The 27,363-nt window shown below is 33.1% G+C and overlaps 1 protein-coding gene across 1 annotated transcript; it reads left to right on the forward strand.

Annotated features, from left to right (window-relative positions):
• Window positions 1–3,206: 3,206 nt before the first annotated feature.
• Window positions 3,207–26,986, forward strand: LOC126886713 (abscission/NoCut checkpoint regulator). The gene is made up of 5 exons (XM_050653716.1): window positions 3,207–3,352; window positions 3,404–3,573; window positions 5,108–5,342; window positions 12,396–12,620; window positions 18,415–26,986. Exons 1-5 carry the CDS (start codon window positions 3,305–3,307, stop codon window positions 18,673–18,675), a joined length of 939 nt encoding a protein of 312 aa, XP_050509673.1. The 5' UTR covers window positions 3,207–3,304; the 3' UTR covers window positions 18,676–26,986.
• The last annotated feature ends 377 nt before the right edge of the window (window positions 26,987–27,363 follow it).

Consider the following 27,363-nt stretch of genomic DNA (forward strand, 5'->3'; position numbering starts at 1 on the left):
TCCCATATATCAAAGTTTAGATTCAGATTCGTTTATTCATGTCAATAACACAAGTGTTTAACACATGTCAAATAAAATTACACAAAGATTTGGACGCAATACAAATTAAAAAGATGCACAATACGACTAAGAGTATTAATAACATTAAATACTAACATTAAAATCACATTAAATTTGATTACATTAACAATGGACATTGCTTAAAGTCATAAAATCCTAAAATTTAAATGCAAGAAATTCCTCATTACTATAAAAAACATTTTCTAACAAAATATCTTTAATTGTACTCTTAAATTGATTTAATGGAAGACACTTTAAACTATCTGGAAGTTTGTTGAAAAATTTAATAGCCCAGTATCCTGGCCCAGTTTGACACCTCCTCAATCTCCAGTAGGCTGGCACGAGATGGTGTTTATATCAGGTGTCATGTTGGTGTATGTTCTCATGGGTTTCAAAGTGCGCCCCTCCCCTCTTGATAAACATTAGGTTGTCAAGTATATATAGAGATGGAACAGTGAGAATTCTTAGGGACCTATATGCTTGCCAACAATCATCCCTATACCAAAGACCAGCAAGAACTCTAACTGCCTTACGCTGCCAACCAAAGACTGTCAACATTTCTGCTGAATGACCCCAGACTAAAATGGCATAGGCTAGATGAGACTGAAAAATTGCATGGTACACTGTTATTAAGACTTTATGTGAAACATTAGATGCCAGATTCCTGAGTACAAACAGATTTTTTGCTAGCTTTTTACTTAGACTGTTGATATGTTCACCCCATTGAAGCTTGGGATCTAATAATACACCCAGAAATCTGACACTGCTCATACCATCATTTACATTCTGTGTGTCTCTGAGAGAAAAAACAACTCTGTTGGTTTTTGCTGCATTGAGCAGTAATCGGTTTACGCAAAACCATTCATTGGTCACTGACTGTGCAGACATAGAACCCTCAAGCGACTCCCCAAGTGTATCAGTTGTAAAAGACACTGTGGTGTCATCGGCGAAGAGTGTGTACTTTGCATTTGTGTTAATGCTCGTAAGGTCATTAATATAAATTAGAAAGAGAATGGGTCCCAGAACAGAGCCCTGGGGAACCCCAATATTAACAACACTCTTTTCCGATAACACCCCAGAGACCCTCACAACCTGTGTTCTGTTTTCTAAGTAAGATTGAACTAGTTTTACACTGTAAGGACAGAAGTTGTATTTTTTGAGTTTTTGCAAGAGCATTCCATGATCTACACAGTCAAATGCCTTGCTCAAGTCACAAAACAGAACAGTATTAAACTGCAACCTATGAAAGGAGTTTATCCGACTAGACACCCTTAAGCTATTAACAAATTTTCAGCTTGCTATTAATCAACTTTTTTTTCATATGCGGAATCCAGACCTATATGGTATACAGCCAGCTACTGGGATTTTCCCACTGATTTTATAGTAATTACTTTATTCCTATGCACATAAAAATTATTGAACATGCTTTTGTAATAAAAATTTTATTACCACATACATTTTTTATACAGTTTTAACATCCCACCACACATATTAACTATTAACACAACACACAGATATATCTACAATAATATGGAATTCTACAACTTCTATTAACTGATTACCTAAGAGAAAAACAAATAAAACCAATGGAACTTTTTTTTATTACAAAATAAGATTTTATACTAACTTTGCTCTGAGGGGAATTCTTTAGTAGGTACATAAACAGGAGGTCTTTTGGACGACGTCCTGTTGTTATTATCGACTTGGAATTTGGTAAAATTGTTCTCATTATATGAAGGTAAACCTTCTAAAAATTGGGATACAGACTGAAAATAAATTAATTAAAATGTGTTTAGTATAAAATGAAAAATAGCTTACCATATTGAACGAGTAGATAAGGATATTAATTCTAAACTAGTTTACAATTAACTTAATAACAATAAATTATTTATTTATGATAGAGGATCCTAATCAAAATCAACAAATATTTGGGTTACAGCCCCTCTCACAACCAAAACTAGTGAATGACTGAGACAGTTGGTTATTACAATGAATTTCTTAATGTTGGCTACAGGATATAGTCCTTTTAATTCGATATGGCAACACTGTCGAACTGTCAAATAGATCATTTTAGTGGTCCTGTAATTGGAAGAATACAATTTTAATTTACATATTTGATTGAAATAACACAAGATTAAAGACACAGTCATTAGTAACCAAAATAAACTTATTATAAATGTGATACAACAAAATATTTTAAAGGAAATAGTAGCTGTTCATAAACTGGTTAATATTAAAAAATGTCTGGCACTTTGAAGTTTAGATATTTTTCTTTTTATCATTTTTATCTCTGAGAAAAATCTCAATTTGAGGTTGATAAGATGAACATATTATATCTCTCATAAATTTTATCTTTGTTTTGATTTAAATATTATTTGATGATTTTAATTATAATTAAATTTTATAAATTGTTTTCCACAGTCTTCAGAAATAATATTAGTGTTTTTATAGTGTTTGCAATGTATAGTAGTTTGAACACCCCTATTTAAAATTTCAAAATAACTTTGTTTTTCTAAACCTTAACCAACTTAACCGGTCAACAAAAATTACAGTGTGGTTCATTAAAACTAAAGATTATAGACTATACTAGATTGTGTGAATCATCCTGTATATTTATGTTTGTGAAGCGCACAGCGCACGTTTGAATTTAAAAGTTGACGGGTCCCAGTATTTTTTATTATAATTTTCCAAAATAAGGACACAAACAATTTTTTTTGTAAGTGCTTTTTTATAATTTCAAAATTTCACCTCGTATTATTCATAATACACCCTACACCCTACATTATATTTCGTTGACATCCGGATGTTAAGAAGCTTTTAAAAATGTAAAAATATGCAGGGTGTTCCATTAAAAATAAAGCTTATGGACTCTCTTAAGGCTTGTGTGAATCGCCCTGTACATTTAAATTTATATTTAAAAAATGCACATATGGGTTTCAAATTTTTATATTTTTTTTAAACAAGGATAGAAATAATTTATTCCATATAAATGCCTTACACACTGACCACACTGTATGTAAACAAACATAAAAAGATATTTTTATAGGACCTCTATTCACTGATGCCAAATTTCAATGTTCTGGATTTGTGTTAGGAAGCTATGTCGACTTAAATTACAGTTGGTAGTTAATTGACACCAATGGCATTTTGACTTTGACACATATGACATTTACAGGTTAACAATAAATGTTTTTATTATAGTCTACCACAAAATATAGGTCTTTAAAATTACTAATAAACAAAAATGTCGTGCAATCAGTGTAATACGAAATTCAACTTTTTCCACAAAGAAGTAAGTTTACCAACTCGTCACTCTGATATACTATTGATTTAAACATTTCAGATGGGTTGTGGCTGCTGTGGTTTGGCCTTTTGTAGTAAATGTATCAAGCAAAAATCCAAAGTTCCTTCGAAAGGCGACGAAGAATTAAATGTTTGTAAGAAGTGTTATCTGAGAATAAACTCAGGAGCAACTCAAACTGTGAACAGGCCGCCACCTGATGTATTTATTAAGTAAGGACACAATTTTATATCCATGCAAATATTTAAACAAATTCATTATAGTGAATAGCTGATATTCTTGTAGTTTTTATATTATTTTAGTTGAGAAAATTATACAGTGGAACCTCGATAAGTCGGATTAATCGAGACCGCGGCCGATCCGGGTTAGCCAGAGAATATGGTATAACTGAATAAAATACAGTATACTTACAGATAAACTCCATTATAATTGCAAAAACATGAAATACATATGTACAATACATCTAAATTACGTAAAGTTGTACATATACAGTATTAGTAATTATTTATTTCTTGGTAAAAAACTCAGTTAAAGTGAAAAAAGAATGTGTGTGTACTTTGTACGCACGTAAGAAGTTATACTTCTATTATAATATAATTTCAACGAAATAAATATACCTACTTAACAGTTACAATACAAAAAATTAACAATAATTACCAAAAATGAACCAAAATTAATGCGAAAGTTATGCCAAATATTAAAAAAAAGAAAAAATATGAATCGTCCGGGATTTGAACCCGCAATCTCGCGATTTTTTGATCTCTGGTCCAATGCTCTACCAACAAGGCCATCAAGCCGCATGCTACTTACCTTTCAGTTATACCTAATTATACATCACGGTGACAAGTGAAATATAAAAATAGATGTTTTATTATTTTACGCCCAAGGAAGACAAATCCAAAGACACAAAATTATAATAAAAAACCTTTTAAACCACCTTTTTCAAATTGCGCAAGTTGTATTATTAATATTAATGTTAATAAATGAAATATAAATATTTTGAAAACCACCTTTTTCAAATTGCGCAAGTTGTATTATTAATATTAATGTTAATAAATGAAATATAAATATTTTGACGTTTCACAATTTGACAATTCACTTTTAACTGCAGTGCCTTAAAAATCTTAAAGCACTAGTGCCTTAAAGTAGCATTTTTAACGCTCCTATGGAGTCCTAAAAATTGCATTTTTAACACGTTTGTAGAAAAATATATTTAAAAACACTAATATATTCTTTCCACACCTTTTCTGGACTGATACATACATAAATTAAAACATTTTGAAGTATAACTTCAAAAATATAATATGAAAACTATTTAAAAAGGCAGTATAACTATTAACTAACCTTTGTTGTTTCTCTTCCCACAAATTTTAAAACGCAACAACCATACATAACCAAACCGTCAACCGTCCAAACCACAGCTGCGCTACAGCTGCCATATTGGATACTTTTTGACATGTCATTTGAACATCCAATCAGAACAAAGTTATAATGCGCATGCGCCGGGATCGTAGGTTTTAACATATAAAAATTCACTGTCATATCGCGCGAAAAGAAGTATAACTTCAAAAATGTTTACTTTGTATGATGAAAATCATTCCTGGTTAGCCGGACTTCCGGGTTATCGAAGGCCGACTTATTGGGGTTCCACTGTACTTGGTTGGTTTTCATATAGGTATCAGTGAAGTCTTAAAATTTACAGAATTATAAAAAAATATCTCACAATTTACAACTTTATGTTTCCAGGAGACTAGAAACTTTGGAAAACCCAGCTGCACCTCCTATAACTGTATATAAAAAAGCAGATCCAAAAATGGAATCATTACGTAGTGGCCTCTCCGCTGCTGATCAGAAGCTGTTGGAAAGATTGGAGAAACTGAAGGATGATGGAAAAGGACCGCCGCCAACCGAATCTGAGATTAGGGAGAGATTAAGGAATCTTAAAGGAGAAAATGAGTATGTAGAGGGACCTAGTAAAGCAGTAAGTATCTGAAGAGGAAAAGTATTTATTTTCTAATATGAGTAATGGTTTTCATACTTGAATCTTCTAATTTCGTCATTCATCAATTAACCTATATTTTTTGTCCACTGTTGAATGTAGGCCTCCCGTAAAATTTTCCACCTATTTCTGTCTTAAGCTTCTTGCATCCAATTTGTGGTGATGAGCTTTAGATCATCTGTCCATCTAGTTGGTGGTCATCCTCTGCTTCGATATGCCTCTGGTCTTTTGTTGCCATCTATCATCCGTCAATCTGGCAGCCTGTCTGCAATATGCCATTTAGGCATGGCTATTTTATTTCTATGTTTGGAACTTGATGGTAAAGCCTTTGATCTTTTCATAGCATGTTGGGTAACTCATATTTTATTTATTGTTCTTTTGTCAGAGTTAGTGTTTCTACACCATCAGGGCCGCGTTTAGGTCAATTGATGCCCTAGGCAATTCTCTAGTAGCTGCCCTTCAAACATACCATTTTTGCGAAAAAAAAAATTGCAGAAATTTTTAATTAAATAACAATACACTAAAAATGGATTTAAACTACGATGTTTATATACCTATAATAGAAAAAATTGTCATTCCAGTCCAATCACATCAGAGACTTCTTTTCAAAAAAAGACTTTTCAAAAAAAAATTGTTCTTGACAAAATCGACAAATTGTTAACAAGTTCTTGCGTCATACTTGATGGGAAATTATTTTTAATTCTTGACATTTTCGAAAATGACCTTTCAGCGGACACGTTGGTTGGCAACTGGGAAGCACAAATAAATTTACAAACCAAAGTCAAAATTAAGGAAAAATTCCTTTCAATCCAGTTAGCGCAGTCACTGAAGGTTTTCACCTCCGATTCCGTTGAACCTCCATCGATTTTCATGAAAATTGGTGAGTAGTAAGAGAATATGTCAAGCAACAAAGGTGACATGATGCTAACTTGCGCTTTTACCCTGGAGGTAGATGCCACCCCTTTTCGGGGGTGAAAAATTATTTTATTAAAAATAATACCAGAAATCCATAGAGGGACAAATTCTAAGCAAAATTTGTTATATTAAGTTATTAATATAAATCAATACTTTTTGAGTTATTAAAGATCAAAGGTTTTATTTTTTTCGTAAAAAATGCATGTTTTAAAGCTGTTTTTCAGGTATAACTCGAAAACTGTAAGCTTTTACAAGAAAGTTATTATTACCAAAATTGAAGATAATAAAAAGCTGAATACACTCCTCACTTAAAGAACTAAACTAATGTTAATTCAAAGTGAGTTATGGGTAATTAAATGTATATTTTTTCGACAAGTACCCAAATCTAAGTATTCAAGCTTAAATAACGGGAAAACAAGGCATTTTATAAAATATACCTGCAAAGCACTTGTCAAAGTACTTCGGAGTACCTATCAAATGAGCTCCAGTAGAAGTTAATAGCATCACAATTAAGCAAGTTATGATAAAAATAAAAGAACCCTTTAGAACTTTTTAGGAAAAAGTGAAAAATAAAACATACGCCATTTCCACAAAAATCAAAATTTTTAGTAATCCTTAGAAGACTTTCTTTATATTAGCATAAGTAATGATTTGAACAATTTTGACCAGTTTAGAATGCATATTTTTGAAAAAAGATGTAATTTAAAAAAATCAGAATTTTTAAAATTATCTTAATTTTCATTTTCTTTTGATAATAACTCCAAAAATACTCAGTATACGTAAAAAGTGATATATGTATAACCAAATTTTAGTTTTTTCTGAATCAAATATTTTACGTTTTTGCTATTTCTGTAGGGTAAAAAATAACCGAGATAGAAACGTTTAAAGCTTAAATTTTGCTGCGAGAACCATGTAACCGGGACCATTTAACCTTTTATTTTTAAAAAAGTATGGGGTTTAAAAGATTAAATTAAACTTAATTTAATATCCATTAAAATTAACTTTCAAATGGTTTTTAGGCAAACCTGATATCGTAAAAATTAACGGAGTTATTTAAAAAAAACAATAACTTTTTTGGAAAAATTTTTAAAAGATAAATTTTAAACAATATTTGGTGCAATAATTTTAATGCTATCAACTTGTTCGGGGGCTCATTTGATAGATATTTCTAAGTACTTTGACAAATAAGGTTATGTTATAAAATGCATCATTTTCACGTTATTTAAGCTTGAATACATACTTAGATTTGGGTGCTCGCAGAAAAAATATACATTCAGGTAAGTACCTATAACTCACTTTTAGTTAACATTAAAAGGTTTTTCCAGTAAGGAGTTTATATTGTTTTATAATAGCTTCAATTTTGGTAAACTTTTATAACGTTTTAACTTTTTTGTAAAATCTTATAGTTTTTGAGTTATTTATGAAAAATCGGTAAAAAACATGCATTTTTCTCACGAAAAATTAAAATTTTTGATCTTTAATAACTCAAAAAGTATTGATTTATTTTAATAACTTTATGCAACAAATTTTGCTTAGAAGGTCTCTCTATCGAATACTGGGATATTTCTAATAAAATAATTTTCAGCCCCGAGAAGGGGTGGCATCCACCCCCAGGGTAAAAGCGCAAGTTGACACCATGTCACCTTTGTTCCTTGAGATATCCTCTAACCACTCACCAATTTTCATGCAAATCAATGGAGATTCAACGAAATCGGAGGTAATAGCTCATATCCATCTTCGGTGACTGCACTAACTCTTCTTTAAATATTAAGATATGTCAATTGGTGATTTTATTGTGGTATCCAAATGACCCTTTAAGTGAATGCATTCATGTATGAAAGATGTATCTTGGTCGTCTTTATTTTGTATCAGATTTTCAGCTTCTTTAAAATTTCTTCATTGCTTAATTTTGGCTAATCTGTTAATAACACGAAAACGTTGATAAATAAGTCGATAAGATTCCAGACGTCTATTCAGGTCTCTTATCAGAGTGTCGATTATAACATAGAATGTGTGGATTTTCATCTCATCACTAGCTGAAAAGTTTAGTTCATCATCGGCCCCCTCGTCAAATTGAATTTCTCTTTCTTATTTCTTTACTTGTTTTATTTGGGCACAATTTTTTTGCTTCCTTGCGGTAAAGTCATTTGAAAGAGCTTCATATTCTTTAATGACAGAACCTAGATCCATAATTTTTATATACAAATATTTTTTGTACAGTATTTTTGCCGCTCTCTCATAATGTACCGCCCTAGGCAACTGCCTATATTGCCTAATGGATAAAGCGGTCCTGTGCACCATATGTAAGAACCGGTAAACCACATTGGTCATAATCCTTCCTTTTCAAACAAACTGGAATATTAGACTTAAAAATGTTGTTCAATCTACTAAAGGCAGCCCATGTGAGACATATGCTTCTTTGTATTTCAGTTGTCTGATTATCTCAGCCTAAGCGAATCCCATGCCCTATATATGTAGGCTATTACTTGGTTGATGCTATAGTTTTCAATTTGAATTTTATGGCTGACTACAAGGTTGATCATAAATGGTCTTTAATCAATTGGTCTTTTAAGACCAATTGTTTTTGACGCTTCATACAGCGTTTTCAGCATTAGTGTAGCTTTATCAACTCTATCAGATGTTAAAACGATGTCATTAGCAAATCTTAGGTGGTTCAGATCCTCCCCATTTATATCAATTCCCATAGTATTCTCTTGTTCCTTTCGTTTAAACATGTATTCGAGTACAGCTGTAAATAATTTCGGGGAGATAGTATCACCCTGTCTAATTCCACATTAAATTCGGAACTTTTTGGTATCTTCTTGAAGTCGAGACACAATATGTAGCAGCATATATCAGTAGTCATTGGGGCAGTCAGCCATGCTCGAAGCATTTTATGATGATCTATAGTGTCAAACGTGATGATCTATAGTCTATGAATACAGGAAAGAGGTTTGTTGTATTCTGTGCACTTTTGTATTAGCGTTTTAATAACTTGTGATGATCATTTGTTCCGTATCTGGAGCGGAACCTAGTTTGTTCACAAGGTTGTTAACTATCCAGTTTGTTCACAAGCCTTTTTGTTATTATCCTAATGAATAGTTTTTATGTATAGTCTTGTCTCAACATAGGGGGTCCCGTGTACACTTTAGGTCGCCGTGATTTGATGGTGGTATTATAGGTTTTTTGGGTCGCTGAATTCCATGGAAGTGGTATGGAAGCCCAAATGTGGTGCGTTTAATTGTTATTAACAAATTATGGTAAAATTAGGTATTTTTCAGGAATTATTAGAAGTCCTGTAAATAAATTGATAGTGTTAAGGTCTTCTCTGGTGTATTTTTGGCCGCTGAATTGAATGCGACTAGTCGCGATTACTCAAAATGTGTTCTTATTTTGTTAATAACAAAATAATTGTTTATTCGCCGAAAAGCTCGAAATGCGTTATCTACAGCAAGTTTGTAGTCTTTTTCATAGTATTTTTATAAGCTAAATCGATTGTCACTAGTCGTAATAGCTTAAACCACGTTCCGACTTTGTTATTAATAAATTATTGCAATAATAACGGTTTATAGTACGTTTACTCACGGTTTTTGCTTTAAATTTTAAAAAACCACTTGGAATGACATGAAATTTGACATGCACGTAGCTAACATGTTAAACAAAATAAGTGATATTATGCCGATGTGTGCTTTTACTCTGGGGGTGAGTGTCACCCCGTTTCGGGGGCGAAATAAGAAACCTTTCAAATAAGTCCGGAATTGGATAAACTGATTAATTCTAAGCAACTTTTATTCCATACAGTTTTTTCACTAAGTCAATACTTTTTGAGTTATTTGCGAGTGAATATGTTCATTTTTCGACAAAAAAAACCAATTAACTCGAAAAGTATTAACTTAGTGAAAAAACTGTGTAGAACAAGAGTTGCTTAGAATTAATCAGTTTATCCACTTCCGGACTTATTTTAAAGGTTTCTTTTTTCACCCCCGAAAAGGGGTGAAACTCACCCCCAGGGTAAAAGCAGACATCGGCACAACATCACTTGTTTTGTTTGACATGTTAGCTACGTGTATGCCCAATTTCATGTCAATCCAAGTGATTTTTTAAAATTTAGAGCAAAAACCGTGAGTGAACGTACTATAAACTGTTATTTTTGCAATAATTTATTAATAATAAAGTCGTAACGTGGTTTAAACTATCAGTACTAGTGGCAATCGATTTAGGGTATAAAAATACTATGAAAAAGACTACAAACTTGCTGTAGATAGCACATTTCGAGCTTTTTGGCGAATAAACAATTATTTTGTTATTAATGAAATAATAACATATTTTGAGTAATCGCGACTAGTCGCATTAGATTCAGCGACCAAAAATACACCAGAGAAGACCTTAACACTATCAATTTATTTACAGGGCTTTAATTAATTCCTGAAAAATACCTAATGTTACCATAATTTGTTAATAACAATTAAACGCACCATATTTGGGCTTCCAGGCCACTTTCATTGGATTCAGCGACCCAAAAAACCTATAAGACCACTATCAAATCGCGGCGACCTAAAAGTGTGCACGGGACCCCCTATGTTGCGACTAGACTAGTATGGGAGAGCAAATTAATAGGTCTGTAGTTTTTTAAATCTGAAATGTCACCTTTTTTGTGCATTATGGTTAGGATCCTCTTCCATCTCGTCAGCTTCCAGCTCGTCAGAGGAGGCAAGGGAGGCTTAGCCTCCCCATAATTTTTTTACACACGCTACACTGTTTTGTTTATCTTGAATCGCGAAAAACAACAAGCACTCTCACTATTATACAACGTGTAAATTCCATATTATCACTAAATATCCATTCGCACGGAGCATTAGCATTAGAACGCATGATTGCGTCCAGTTTTTTTTATTATTATTGTAGGCAGGACTCTGGGTTATCCCGAGATGCATGAATGGAGCCGAAAATCCGGCCAGCCTCCGTTGCTAATGCTCCGCGCAGCGCAGCAGGCGTTTAAGGAGACCCGGTCTCCTAACAGTGGCATCTACGGTGCCACCACACGCTGCCCGGAGATTTACCAACTGAGGCTAACTAACTTCTCGGCTCCGTTGCCGTTGCGTACATCTCGGGAAAACGAATTTTAGGGTCCTGACTCCTAACTAAAAATAATGAAAAAACTAAAAGTGCGAATTTTGTTATGAAATTTGGTATTTGGGGTTAGAATAATATTTGGAACAACTTGTTCAAATAACTTTTTCCGATATTTGTAACTCAAAGCAAAATATCGGTAATTTATCATGTTTTTGGATTCGCAGTAGGCCGCGTTTAGAATTAAAAAAATTCAGTTGAGTATCTTAAAAAATGTGAACCGTCAACCTGTATGGACTGCAAAACTTCTAATCTGTAGGTATTTATTTTGATATGCATATCTACTTACAAAGATGGAATTGTTAACAAATAAACGACACACACTTTGGTATTAAACTTTTACAATTAGACTAATTATTTTTAAAATGATGTGATATTATGAAATTATGAATTATGATGATATTATGAAATGTAAATAAAAAATGGTCAAAAAATGAGGCCTTACATTACATTTTTTGGCGCATTTTTTTGTTAGTGCAAATTTTTCTAAATATTTTAGAGTTAGGTATAGCCTCCCCTATTGTAAAAATCACGAGCCGCCACTGGTGGTGTCATGTAATTTGTTTGACTATTTCAGTCCAATTATCTCTCTCCTGTGCGTATTGTTTTGCTTCGGAGAATAAGTAACCAGTCATGTTCTTTATTTGGTCCGACCATTGTGCTGGAGATCTTCCTCTGGATCATTTACCTGCTACACTTCCCTCAACTATCATTCGCTCCATGCCTTCTCTTCTTGTTCTTATATTATGGTTATTATCTTTTTTTTAATGGCATGGACTTTATGCCATTCAGCCAGTCACAACATGAGGTATCTAGTGTCGTGTGTAGTGTGTGTGTTGAGTAAGTGTCTTGTTACTTTGCAAACTCGACGTCATTGTCGTTGCAAAGAGACGCTAATGGTTATTATCTTCTAATTTGATTTAATCTAATTATTAGTGCTAGTCACTTTTCTTGATTTTTTAACACACATTATCTCATTTTAAAATTTAGGTTTACACAGTGGACACACGAACAGACCAAGAAAAAACTGATTCTCTGCTGGAGCAATTTATGAATGAGCGAGATATCGAACTGTCTCACCAAAACCTTGATGGCATAGAAGCCAGAGTGGCAGCCTTAAGGGAACAAGGGGTAAGGCCAAACGAGGGACCATATATGCAGAATTTACATGATTCCAGTGGATCTGAAGAAGAAGTTGATAAAGTTACAAAAAAGGTTAGTAACATTATTTTTCTACTTGTATATTAGAAAGGACTATATTGGAACTGCTTTATTATTATGATAGTTAAAAGTTACTATAGAATCAAAATTTATATCCAAATCGTTAATATTATTATGTGCCCCTAAATGTACATTATTTATATAATAACAATAATTTACAAACTCCACAAAAATTGCAAAATACGATTTTTTTAACTCCATAATCCTAACCTCTGATGAACAAAGACCAGAACAATAAGTATCTTTGTGAACTGGTTGCGCACAGCTATCTTAATAAAGCATTTCTTTTTCAGATTAACCAATTATTACACAATCAAAGACACTTTGACAAACTATTGCTTTTCACAATCATTTCACCATCCAAAGATACCATTTTATTTGTAGTAACTCCATCTTTAAATGAACATTCCAAATTCCAAATACTCTGTTTTTATCCTACTAAGTTTTAAACCTTTTTCCTCCAGAGCTTGTTTCCACTCCACTGTTCCAGTTTTTGTTCTAAGTCTCTTTCACTATGTCCTATTAACACTACATCATCAGCATACATTAGGCACCATGGAATGCTACCCTGTAGTTTTGCTGTTATCTGGTCCAAAACTAATGAGAATAAATAAGGACTAAGCACCGAGCCTTGGTGCAATCTTACTTTCAACAGAAATTTATCAGTCTCTCCCACACCTGTCCTAACACTAGTCGTTACTCCCACATACATATCTCTCACAATCTTTACATATTCGACAGGGACCCCTTTCTTATTGAGTGCCCACCACAGAATCTCTCGAGGAACTCTATCATATGCTTTCTCAAGATCAATGAATACCATATGAGCGTTGGTCTCTTTATTCCTGTATTTTCCATCAGTTGCCTTACAATGAAAATTGCATCTGTTGTTGATCTGCCCTGCATAAAGCCAAATTGATTATCGGATATTTCGGTTTCTTCACGTATCCGTCTATCAATTGCTCTCTCCCATATTTTCATGGTGTGGCTAAATAGTTTTATAGCTCTGTAGTTTGTACATTGTTGTATGTCTCCCTTGTTTTTGTAGACAGGTACTAATATACTGCTTTTCCATTCGTCTGACATTTGTCCAACTTCTATAATTCTATTAATGAGCGTATATAGTTTTGAAGCTCTATGTCCGATCTGGTTTCTTGCCACTTTTTATATATAATTTTCCCTTCTCTTTTATTTTTCCTTGTACTTCATTTGACCACCACCAAGTCTCTTTATCCTCAAAATTCTTTCCTGACGTTTTCCCAAGTATTTCAATAGCCGTCTAATAATATTGGCAATTTTTCTCCAAATTGTGTTAGGGCTTCCTTTCATGTTCCAACATATTTTTTCTACTATTCTTTCCTTGAATATACCTTCTTTCTAATCTTTTAGCATCCACCACTTGATTTTTTGTGGTCCTCTCCGATATTTTTGTTTAGTTTCGCTTTTTACTTCGATGTCCAGAACAAGCAGCTTATGTTGTTGGCTTACTGTCTCACTATTACCTTGCAGTCCTTGCATTCACATATGTCTTCTTTCCTTATCATGAAGTAGTCTATTTGGGATTGATGTTCTCCACTTTTGTAGGCAATAAGTTTAGTTTCTCTCTTTTTAAAGAATGTGTTAACAATCGCCATATCCAATGCTGTTGCTAATTCAAGCATGTCATCTCCAGCTTCATTTCTAGTTCCATAAAGCCTAACCCCCCATGTATTGTTTCATATCCTGTCTTGGCTTGGCCCCATATGTGCATTGAAATCCCTCCTATTATAACTTTCTCCTCTGCTGGGATATCACTCAGTACATCTCCTAATTGGTCATAGAAAGCTCTTCTTTCATTCTCACCCAGACCTGTTTGAGGAGCATACACACCCACAGGGCCGTAGCTAGGTGTTTTCCATAGGGGGGGTTTAGGTAGTACGAACATTTTTTGCCAGAATAAGTTAAGAAGGACCGCTTAAAGCAAAAATTTTTTGGAGCCACGCCCAATTTTTTTCATCAATTAAACCAAGAATCGTTAAGCAAGTTTACAAAACTTATCTGCAACTGTCCACAATGTTTTAGCAATGCATTTTGTTCAAGAACTAGTTCAGAGAGGAAACCTCTTCGCTTCAGACCATTTTTTATTTTAAAACAGTAGATATGTAGGTAACAGGTATACTTACTTGAATAAAAGAAATTGTTATTTATTTATTTATTTATTAATTATAAAGGTATGTTGCGGTTTTTAAGACAAAATCTTTCTATTACGTTTTCAGAACTTATTCGAATATCTCTATGTACCGACATTAGTGCTAATCCGTTTAATCTTTCATTAAGGGTGGAATTTCTTAACCAAGATTTTAAACGTCTTAGCGTTGAAAATGTCCTTTCTGGAGTTGCCGTAGAGCAAGGCAAAGTTGCCAGTATTTGTAGTAGGTCCTTAATATTGGGGAAAAACGAGCCATCTGCATTAAGAAAAGCCTCAATGGCAGTTCTCGGGAGATTATCATTATTACAATTGGCATTAATCCACTTGTTCTGCCACACATGAAATTCTGCCGAGAATGAACAAAAATTTTTGTCATATAATTCACAAATTTGTTTAAAAGTTTCGAGTTTAGCTTTAGCGATTACACATTTTTCTGGTATAAGTAACTGCAAGTGGGAAATTAATTTGTGATGTTCAGAAAAACGATCTTTTAGTTCAACTAAAATGTGATCGATAAATGGAATATACAGATTTCTAAGATAGTATTGCTCAGCATCTTCAGCCGGAATGTTTCCACGCTGAGTTTGACGACTTACAGTTCTTGGTTTTGCAATCTGGCCACCAATATTCAAAACAAGCTTTTCTGCTTCTTTATAAATATTATTAAAAGATCTGTCGCAAGTGTCTCTAGATGACTGGATCGACTGTACTAATAAATCGACGTATTCAACACACGCTACCAAATCTACATTAATTTTCTGAAGATTTTTTGTTAAGTTTACGGTAAAAGAGAATAAGTTATTCAGTGTTAAAAGAGTGATAATAAATTCTGAATTCATAATAGTGGAAGATAGTTGTAAAGCCTGAACTGAAGTCTCTCTGTTAGGTTTCTCTTGAAGAACCTCAAGAGCTTCAACTATGTATTCATAGAGCTCTACAAATCGAGCAATCGATTCATGTTTTTCGATCCAGCGTGTTTCGCACAGACCAAGTAAAGTTTTGTGGTGTTTGCTCTTACATCGATTTTTTATAATACCGTCTAATACATCTGTTCGCAACGATGATATTTTAAAAAAAAATTACAACGGATTTGACGGTTCCTATACAATTTCTAATCATCGGAATTTCACATGAATGTGCAATGACTAAATTTAATGTATGAGCACTACAATGAACAAATTGTGCTCGTGGATACTTTTCAGAAATAAGGCTTCGTACCCCTTTGTACTGGCCACTCATGACGGCGGCACCGTCATATCCTTGACCTACAAGACAATCTAAATTTAAGTCAAATTTTTTTAAAATAGACAAAATGGTATTGGTTAAACCCACTGCTGTTACATCATTAACTATGACAAAACATAAAAAATCTTCCCTAACTACTTCTTTTCTGCTGTCCACATATCTAACGCACAATGAAAGCTGTTGCTTTCGAGATATGTCCTGGGTTTCATCGACTAAAATTGAAAAATACCCAGCCAATTTTATTCGTGATAAGATTTCGTGTTGGACTAAGTCACCACATATTTGAATCAGTTCATTTTGAATGGTGGGACTTGTGTACATACTCCTAGAACCACAAGACTGTGACTGTAGATGGTTTAAAAGAATGACATCGCCACTTTTTGCCCTATATCTTAACAGAGACCTAAAATTTCCATCATTATGTTCAGGCTCCTCCAGCTCAATGGGACCAGCATCATTTGTACCTCGTAAAGCCAGTTCTTGCCGTCCACACAACAAAATTGTTTCAACTATAGGTTTAAGTTTTTTACGATTTTCTTTTGCTTGTTGTTCCTGCTTTGAGTCCAGCATGTTGACAATATCTGTGGCCCTTCCTTTCATTACAGACGAAAAATTTTCAGCTTTAACTGCTGCGTTTTTATGGTAATCCTTTGTCTGATGTGCCTCATAAGTCTCCTTCGCTTTTTTCCAGTTAGAAAACGGTTTAACCACTAAAGTTCCAAGGTCTTGCCTGCCTTTTCCACCCACGCGTTGACCAAATAAAACACAAACTTTACATAAAGCACCTTCTACTTTTTCAGAATATGTCAACCAACTATAAAGTTTTAACCAACTTCTTTGAAAAGATAGGTGTCTCTTTTCAGAAAGGGGAAATACATAATTTTCCGGGGGAGTCCAACAGTTGGCCAAAGCTTCTAATTTTAAAAAATCATCTGAAGAAGCACTGTCTATAAAATTTCCAATATCCAGTAAACTATAATCGTTTTTCTTTAACGAAGACTCAAGCTCAGCCTCAGGTTCAGCCAATTTAGGTGTATCAATGTTAAAGGTCGAACTACAAGCTGGTGCTGAAGGTGGATCATTACTTGTTGATTCTGGAATACTACTTTCATTGATAACACTTGACTTACTTTTTTTGTTGACGGTCCCGATAAAACTGTCAATAGAAGTCTGCTGAAGTCGCTTCATATTTTTGCTGTAATAAAAAAATGCAGACGTTTTACCGAGCGTAATGCCGAAGCAGCCGAAGCTGAATAATAAAAAAATTATAGATTGTCGAAAAAACTGTAAAAAAAGGTAAATCTGACGTGGCAATGTGGCATAGAAGTTTTTATTTAATTAGTATAGAAATGTTAACGAAACTACACAAATCAAATACTATTCGCTGTAAAGGTTTAAACCACAACGTCCATGATTTGACAGCTTATTGGGTTTATTTTTACTATAAATTAATCATTCGAACATATTTACATAGGTACTCAACCTAAACTTTTTAACCACCATGTAATAGCCACATATACTTTATAAAATAAAAAAATCTATTCCACCAAATTAGCTAACGTCACCAAACTGTTTTAACAAATATGAAGAAAATAACCGCATTTTGGTATTTTTATTTATCGGAAATAAAAATATATACATAAACCTGTATTCTATATATTAAAAACTTAATAGCACATAGCACTTACCTAAATATTATGTTTTTAGTATTTTCGTAATCGTAACCCGTTTTGTCGATTAAATAACACTCACACTCACAAACAAATTGCAACTGCAAACTGCAAGCAAATTACGCATGCCAGCGGCGCGATCGGCAAGCGTCGACATAGCGTCGGATCAGCTCGCCAGGCGACTGCAGCCAGGACACGACACGTCAGCAGTGCAGAATAATATTTAATCTCAATGCATAATAAGCATAACTTTTATCTTTGTTCTATGCATAAAAGTGGTAAATATTTAGCCGCACCGTCGCACAGCGTTGAGCTTTAATATCAGCACGTTTATTAGACAATTCGTAATTCGTACAAACAATCTCTGGAATTTAAATAGGTACCTGTAACTTATTTGAATTTTTATTAGCACGGTATGTTGAGTTTAGTATGTACTTTTTGTCTCGTCCTCGTCTCATGGGGGAGGGGGGGGGGGTTTGAACCCCCTAAACCCCCCCCTTATCTACGGCCCTGCACACACACACACACACACACAAAATTCAATACCTCTTTATCAATTACAAATTTCACTGTGTAAATCCTTAGTATAATATTAAAAGTTTAACTCAGGATATTTTTATTTCTTTGCTGAAAAGTTAATTAACATCTATGTGCTTTGAATAATGTAGCTTCTGATTTATTTCAGATAATGGACGAAGTAGCCTTAGACGAACGCCTACCCTCAAGTATACTTTCCAAAACCAAATCTTCTTCAAGAGAATCCAAAGAGGAAGAAGAAGTAGAGGACGGCTCGCCCGAGTTGCCGTGGTGCGTTCTGTGCAACAATGACGCCAAGTACAGGTGCATGGACTGTAGTGGCGATTTGTACTGTAGTTCCTGCAATACCGAAGTCCACAAAAATTGGGGCGACACCGATCACCACGTTGTTCCATACAAACCGCGCTAAGTTGTAGAAATGTTTTATTTATAGGTTTATTAATAGCACGGGATCAGAATCTAGGTCGATCTTCATCCATTTATTTATGTGATGAAACATTTTGAAGTGAATACTTCTTATCGCTCGGTATGGAATTTTGACGGGACTAAAATCGTATTTGGCGTCATTCAAAAATCGTGAAGCAAGTGGTAGCCTTGCGGTATAGCATGATATAAATTATACACTTATACAGTATTGCCCAAAATAAACAGTACTGAAACTGAAACACAGATGTCTCTTTGTGCGCGCTGTCATATTCAAATTAACTAGTATAGACCTGTCAAGTAATCCTTAAACAATTAATTATTAAGGCCTAATTGTTAAACATGGTGTTAAGTACAGAGGCGAAAGTGTTTCTTGTGGAGCATTATTTTCTCTCATACGGAACGTAATAGTGCAAGTCTGCAATAAGTGTGTGATCAATTCACACAACGGTTTAATAAGCATTCTCCAAGTAATGCTGTAACTTTCAACAACCTTCAAAATTACAGCATTACTTGGAAAACGTTTATTAAACCGTCGGTCGTGTGAATTGATCACACACGTATTGTAGACTTGCACTATTACGTCGGCCGCTCCCGTATGAGCGAAAATAATGCTCCACAAGAAACACTTTATCCTCTGTACTTAACACCATTTTTAACAATTAGGCCTTAATAATTAATTGTTTAAGGATTACTTGACAGGTCTATACTAGTTAATTTGAATATGACAGCGCGCACAAAGAGACATCTGTGTTTCAGTTTCAGTACTGTTTATTTTGGGCAATACTGTATTAACTTTTTTAGTAATTTAAGTACAGATCCCGAATTTTAAATTATTGACTGACTTTGGGTTGGTTTCAAACCTACAGTGGTGATTTGCTTAATTTTCTCAAAAAAAAATGTGTTACATGTTTTTTCGGTAAAACTAAGTATGGATCCCGAATTTGATATTATTGACTGGGTTCGGGGTGGTTTCAACCCTATAGGGTTGATTTGTTCAGTTTTTCGAAAAAAGGAGCAGCACATGTTTTTATACTAAACCTAAATATAGATTCCGAATTATTGACTGGCTTCGGGTAGTTTCAACCCTATAGGTGTTGATTAAACAAAATTAAATAAAATCAAATAAAATTAGTAAAATTAAATAAAAATAATAAAAAATTAAATTTAAAAAAATCAACAAAATTAAATAAAAAAAAATAAAGTTAATGAAAAATAAATACAATTATTAGTAAAATTAAATAAAATTATATAAAGTAAAATAAAAATAAATAAAATTATTTAAAATTACATAAGAATAATAAAATTAAATAAAATTGTATAAAATAAAATATGTAAAATAAATCGAATCTATAAGAATTATTCACCTCTGTCGGCACACCGCAAGGGCCGCGCTCTTTTTTTTATTAAATTTCATACATAGACAAAGACGATTTGCATGGGTTGCTATCGAAAATATGGTCATAGCTTTGCTTAAGGGGGGCGTAGGGTTTGAAATCAACATTTCAAGCACATTTTTGCGAATTTTTTTAAAGTATAGTAGAATTATTTTATTTTTAAACTAAATAAACATATTCAGTATAATTCATAGAATATTCGAAAAAAAATTCATGGAAAAATATTGAAAAATAAGCCAATGGTGGCAAATTTTTAAAGACACCTCAAAAAACTTGAGTTGAGTTTTTTTAGTAGTCTTAGAATTGTACTGAATATGCATATTTAATTTAAAAATAAAATAGTTCTACAATACGTTCAAAAAAAATTCACAAAAATATGCTTGAAATGTTGATTTCAAACTCTACGCCCCCAAGGATAACTATGAAAATATTTTGATAGGCAACCCATGCAAGTCGTATTTGTCTATGTATGAAATTTAATAAAAAAAAATGTTTCATCCTGCAAACAGATGGGTGAAGGTCGGCCTAAATTCGGGCCTTAGACTATAAATAGTTCCAAGAAATTAATGCACTATGGAGAAATTTATCAGGGTAAACAAAAGTACATTGAATATTGATTTAATAAAAGAGATTTCTAAAAGAGGTACATAGTTTTCTCATGGTCTAAGTTTCTTCTTAAATAAGAATCTTCAGAGCTCTTTCCATAATAGAATTTGGATATCTTATCTAATTTGGTTTGCTATTAAATAATGCATTGTTACAATATTACTAAATATAGATTTCATCATGCAAGCTAGTGGTAGAGGGAGAGGGGAAACCCATAGAACAGCTAAACCAGTTCAAATATCTAGGTGTAGAGTTATCAGTTATCATGACCCAGCCAGAGACCTAAGAGGACAAATTAACAAGGCCGCTGTCTTGTCCGGATGTTTGAGAGATGTGGTCTGGAATAACCCATATATGAGAATGGACAGCAAAGTTAGAATTTATAAAACTTGCATCGGACCTGTTATGACCTATGGCATTGAATCAAATGAAGACACCAATAAAACCAAAAGCATGCTACGAACAGCCGAAATGAAGACACTAAGAGCAATAGCAGGGAAGACAAAAAGAGATAGAATACGAAACAACATCATCAGGGAACAATGTGACGTGCAAGATGTAGTCAGATGGGGCAGGCAAAGACGAAGAGCATGGATCAGTCATGTAAAAAGAATGGAAGCACAGACTACCAAGAATTGCGCTAGAAGGAAAACCAGCAGGCAAGCGTCCACCGGGGAGACCACCAAAAAGATGGAGAGATAGCTGGCAGTCTACCTCTCAAGAAATACTTCAACGTCGGAAAGATCGATCTATCATTCTCATGTTACTTTTCTTCAGGTCTTCGTACACACTGTCTTTCCATCTTTTTCTTGGCCTACCCTTCCTTCTCTTTTGTATTTGCTTTCGTGAGAGTACTATTTTTGGCATTCTTTTACTTCTCATTAGGGAGTTTTTGTTGCTACGTAACGTAACGCATCTCCGTATACGTAAAGCGATAACGTGTCGTAGAGGAAGAACGTTAAAATAGGTAGTTTTTGTAACTGCCTTAACGTAACGTAAAGCAAATCGTAAAGTCATTTTTAAATTCCGTTGACATTAAAAAAATAAAACAATGTTCACACAATATACAGTTAATATACAAATGCAAAAAAAGATAAATGAATGATGAAATTGTATGGTTTTAATTGCTTCTATTTAAATATAAAAATATTATTTTTCCTTAGGTTAAAATTTTTTTATTTTTTGTTTATACCTACTTTTTAGTTGTAAATTATTGTACTACATCAGAATTCCAGTATAATGTAAATAGTTTGTTCATATTTATTTGAAAATTTTACTGAAATTGGGTCATTTGTTTATCAAGTTATTAATTGTGGTGATCACTGTATTTCTTACATTAATACAAGATTTGTTTGTTTTGCTTTATGCATTATGAATTATCTATTATTATTGATTATCTATTATGAAGTTCCAATTTCCAATTACAAATACAGAATAATTTTACTCAAATAGATTAAACCAATAACCAATATAACCTTAAATGTTTATAAACGGGTAGTACGCTGATGAAATGTTCATTTGGTAGGTAATCGGGCAAGATCCTCGTGTGCATTCGGTGACTTTCGGCTCGATAGGGATGCGTATGAACCTAACGTACCAGCCCGTAACCTTAGGTAATACGTATCGCGATACGGGAGTTCAACCATTAATGCGCAAGCATATATGTCAAAAAGATGCGTTACGTTTACGTATTTGTGTGCACAAAAACTCCCTATTCTCTCGATGTGCCCCAAATATCGTATTCTCTATGCTTTGATCGTTGGCTCTTTATACAGGGTGTCCCGAAAAGATTGGTCATAGTGTGACCAACTAGCCCGAAAAATCCGGGACATGGCCCGAATTACGAAGTCGTGTCCCGACGTCCCGGACAAGGCTTCCGGGCCATCCGAATTTTCAACGTTTTGGTAAAATTCTGTTTTGAAATTTTGAATACATTATTCTTGTAGGAATTCAAACGACATCAAATTGAATTGGTTGGACGAAAAAAAGTCAACAATTTCTAGAGTGTAATACTAATACCACATTTTATATCGTGGTACTATAGTTCTACGAAAACTCAAACTCTGGACTTTTTCCCGTTTCTGTATTTTAATTATCGTTTTCTGAAAAGGAGATTCAAAAAGATGAATATCAAATAATGATAATTATATTTTTTATATTAACCTAAGGTTCTATTTACATGGAAATTCAACATCAGTTGGTTTTCTAAATTTGTCCTTTTTGAGAACAATTTCCGTGTTGCAGTCGAAACGTCAAAAATTAACAAAAATGTAATTATCATTACAACCCATCCTGTCATCCTGTTAAAAAAAATTTAATGTTGTTTAAAAATAATAATTATAAAAATGTTAAATAATATAATCAATAAAATGATGATATCAATCAGTACTATCAATGGAAAGTCCCGGATTTTAGGTATTTTTTTTTTCAGCATTGTCCCGAATTCGACTGAATTGGAGTTGGTCACACTAGTCATAAATTATACCAGACATTCTGGAGTCAAAAATAATTCGACTGAACCTAACTTACCTTAGTACAAATGTGCTCATAAAAAGTTACAGCCCTTTGAAGTTACAAAATGAAAGATTTTTTTTCAATATATCGAAAACTATCAGATTTTTTATTGAAAATGGACATGTATCATTCTCATGAGAGGAGCGTCTTAAAACAAAATTATAGTGAGATTTGTCCACCCCACAAAAATTTTATGGGGGTTTTGTTCCCTTAAACCCCCCAAACTTTTGTGTACGTTCCAATTAATTCATTATTGTGGTACCATTAGTTAAACACAACGTTTTTAAAACTGTTTTGCTTCTTAGTATTTTTTCTATAAGCGAGTTTTTATCGAGATGCGGCTTCTTTTTTAATATATTTACATACAAATTTTATGGGGGTTTTGTTCATTTAAACCCCACTAATGTTTGTGTACGTTCCAATTAAACTGTTATTGTGGTACCATTAGTTAAACACAGTGTTTTTAAAACTTTTTTGCCTTTTAGTCTTTTTTTTTTGATGTCACTTTTTATCGAGATATGGCTTCTTTTTAAAAATATCCCCAAAAATGTACATTATAAATAAATTTTCAGATTATAACAGGTCTCTATAATCGTACTTAACCATATGTGGTGGATTCGACAAAGATTCAAAATATCTCGATAAACACTGGCTTATCGAAAAAGTACTAAGAGGCAAAAAAGTTTTAAAAACACTGTGTTTAACTAATGGTGCCACAATAATAATTTAATTGGAACGTACACAAAAGTTTGGGGGGGTTTAAGGGAACAAAACCCCCATAAAATTTTTATGGGGTGCACAAATTTCACTTTAATTTTTTTTAAGATATTGCTGTCATGAGAATGCCACATGTGCATTTTCAATAAAAAATCTCTAAGAGTTTTCGATATATGAAAAAAAAATCGATTTTCATTTTCTAACTTCAAAGGACTGCAACTTTTTTTGTGTGCACTATTGTATATAGGTAAGTGAGGTTCAATCAACCTATTTTTGACTCCAGAATCTGTGGTATAATGTATGACCAATCTTTTCGGGACACCCTGTATATTTCTTCCAATTCTTTATTGATTCTTCTTCACTGACCTTCTATTTTCACACCTCCATATATTGCTCTTTGCATGTTTCTCTCCCACCTTTCTAAAAGATCTGTTTCTGACTTTTTCAGCACCCATGTTTCGCATGCGTATGTTACTGTAGGTCTGATAACAGTGTAATAAATTCTGATTTTGGTTTTTCTTGATACGTATTTGGATTTGATTAATGTGTGTAATGCTTCATACTTTTTATTTCCTTTAGCTATTCTTGCCTTTATCTCCCCTTCCTCATAACCATTTCATCTATTTTGGCTCCCAGGTAATTAACTTCTTTGGCTCTTTTGAACGAGTATGTTTTTTGTCCTTCTATTTGTATTACGATGTTATTTTCTTTTTGGATCTCTCCCATTATCATAATACTTTGTCTTTTCTTCATTTATTTTAGGTCCCAATTTTTTGGCTTCTGTTATTATGTTTTTCAACTTTTGTAGTTCTTTCTTGCTTGTTGCTAATAGTGTCAGATCGTCTGCAAATGCTAGTGGCCGTTTTTAAATATCGTTTCTTGTACGTTTATTCTGCTTTTCCTGATTATTCTTTCCAATACGGCTTTTCATTGGCAGTCATTTGTTTCGAGCTTCTGTCATATGTCGTATAATCCGTGTATATTAATATTATACACAGATTATACAACATATGACAGAAGCTCGAAACAAATGACAATCGATGAAAAGCCCTATGCCTGCGATATCGTAAGTAATAAAAGCATCAAGATTGAGATTGTTGAGACATTTAGAAAGAATGAAAGAATACTAAAAACATTGGTCAATAAACTGACGACAAAAGAAGAGTAGGTCGACCAAGAAAGACATGGTAAGATGAAGCAGAAAAGTACCTTAAAGAGAAAGGTGTTGAAATTTGAGGGGGAAAATTAACTTATCTCCTTTTTGAATAGTAGAATTAGTTCGCTAATTCTCCATCATTCGTATTTTGTTCTTTTATAATTTGTTAATTGTTCTGTCATTGCTGCTCCAGTCTGGAAGATATTATGTAGTAATGAAATTGTATGATTTCCTGTCATCGCTTACTTATGACTTTTGGATACGTAGTGTATAATGGAAATATTGCAATAAATTACTTTTAATGGGAAATAAGCCACAATTTTACATAAAAAAAATTATTTTATTAACGTTTCGAAGCCCAAATCGGGTTTCGTTGTCAAAATACAAAACACTACTAAAATAAACAAAAATGTTGTTACTAAGTAAAAAAATTCTTCTAATAATTTATTTAATCTGACTCATTTATATTGGCAATTCATACGTATATTATACATTTTAAAGTAGAAGACTTTAAAATTATATCGCCAATATTTATGAGTTGCGTTCCAAGGACGACTTTACTAAAAGATAGTTCATTCGATTACATGAAATCAATCCCAACTCAAGAATATCCGTCACAAAAAAATATAGCATTTGATCTGTCTTTAAAAAGACAACCAAATGCAACGATGACAGTAAAATTCTCGCGTTAGAGATTCCATAGTAAATCACGAGGGAAAACCAGGAAAAAACCTCGTGATACTATCCCGACATCGTAAGTATTTGGTCTTACATTTAATTTACTTTCAAAAAACTAATACCAAATTCTGACTTTAATATGTTTAAATTATAAATAATATTAATAATACATAGATATACAATAAGTAATACTAAAATATAAAATTTGTACTAACTCGATATGTTATTGGCTTACTAATCTTATATAATATTAGTTTTTTGAAAGTAAATTAAATGTAAGACCAAATACTTACGATGTCGGGATAGTATCACGAGGTTTTTTTCCTGGTTTTCCCTCGTGATTTACTATGGAATCTCTAACGCGAGAATTTTACTGTCATCGTTGCATTTGGTTGTCTTTTTTAAGACAGATCAAATGTTACGATTTTTTTTGTGACGGATATTCTTGAGTTGGAATTGATTTCATGTAATCGAATGAACTGTCTTTTAGTAAAGTCGTCCCAGGAACGCAACTCATAAATATTGGCGATATTATTTTAAAGTCTTCTACTTTAAAATGTAATATATACGTATGAATTGCCAATATAAATGAGTCATATCAAATAAATTATTACAAGAATTTTTTTACTTAGCAACAACATTTTTGTTTATTTTAGTAGTGTTTTGTATTTTGACAACGAAACCCGATTTGGGCTTCGAAACGTTAATAAAATCATTTTTTTTTGGTAAAATTGTGGCTTATTTCCCATTAAAAGTAATTTATTATAAAAATGCCACAAGAAAATAGCTTCAGAACAACATTAGGAAATATTGCATTTCAGTTTTAACAGTATTGCAACAAAACTTTCTATTAGTGTTACTTTGTTCTTTATTTTCTTTTCTATAACTTCTTGTATTTCCGTTTTTCTGTCGTCTTAATTCCTTTTATTAGAACTCAATTAATCAATAAATTAAAGTAAGGGTCAAAACATGAAAAACTAAACTACCGACATCGAAGTAATTCCGTCAGCCATCTGAACCACCAATCCGACTCTTTTAACTTCTAGTGAACTAAAAAAATGTGCACTGGGCAGTAATCTAATCTCCAATACTTTTGGAGTGTAATAATTTTTTGGAGTACACTAGTTGAGGTTATGAGGTTTATATAGTTTAAATAATAATGTATATACTTGTACAGATGTATTTTTAGTTTAATTGACATTAAATAATAAACGATTTTGTTATTCTAATGGTTTTATTATTGTTGAACGAGGGAGCGCAGCGTTCAAGTATTACGTAACGCAGCTTGGGGGGAAGGGAGTCTTGTAAAACGTTACGGCGCATTACATGGGGGGGGAGGGGGGCTCGAACAGCGCGTTACGTAACATTGTTTTTTAACTTATGTAAATAAAAAAGACTACGGAATCAAAATCTCCCAGCTTTGCAACTTTCATTTATATTTTACGTAGAACCCCTAGATTGTATTATATCGCCCCTTATGATCCGCTCATGTTTCGGCCCTTCTACAACCACAATAGGACAATATAGTATCTATTCAAGTGAAAAATCTTCAAATTTGTCACCAGATCAAGAACAGTAACACATGTTTGCAATAATTAGCTCGACC

This window comes from Diabrotica virgifera, chromosome 6 (assembly GCF_917563875.1).
Source record: "Diabrotica virgifera virgifera chromosome 6, PGI_DIABVI_V3a".
In the NCBI taxonomy this organism is placed as follows: Eukaryota; Metazoa; Arthropoda; class Insecta; order Coleoptera; family Chrysomelidae; genus Diabrotica; species Diabrotica virgifera.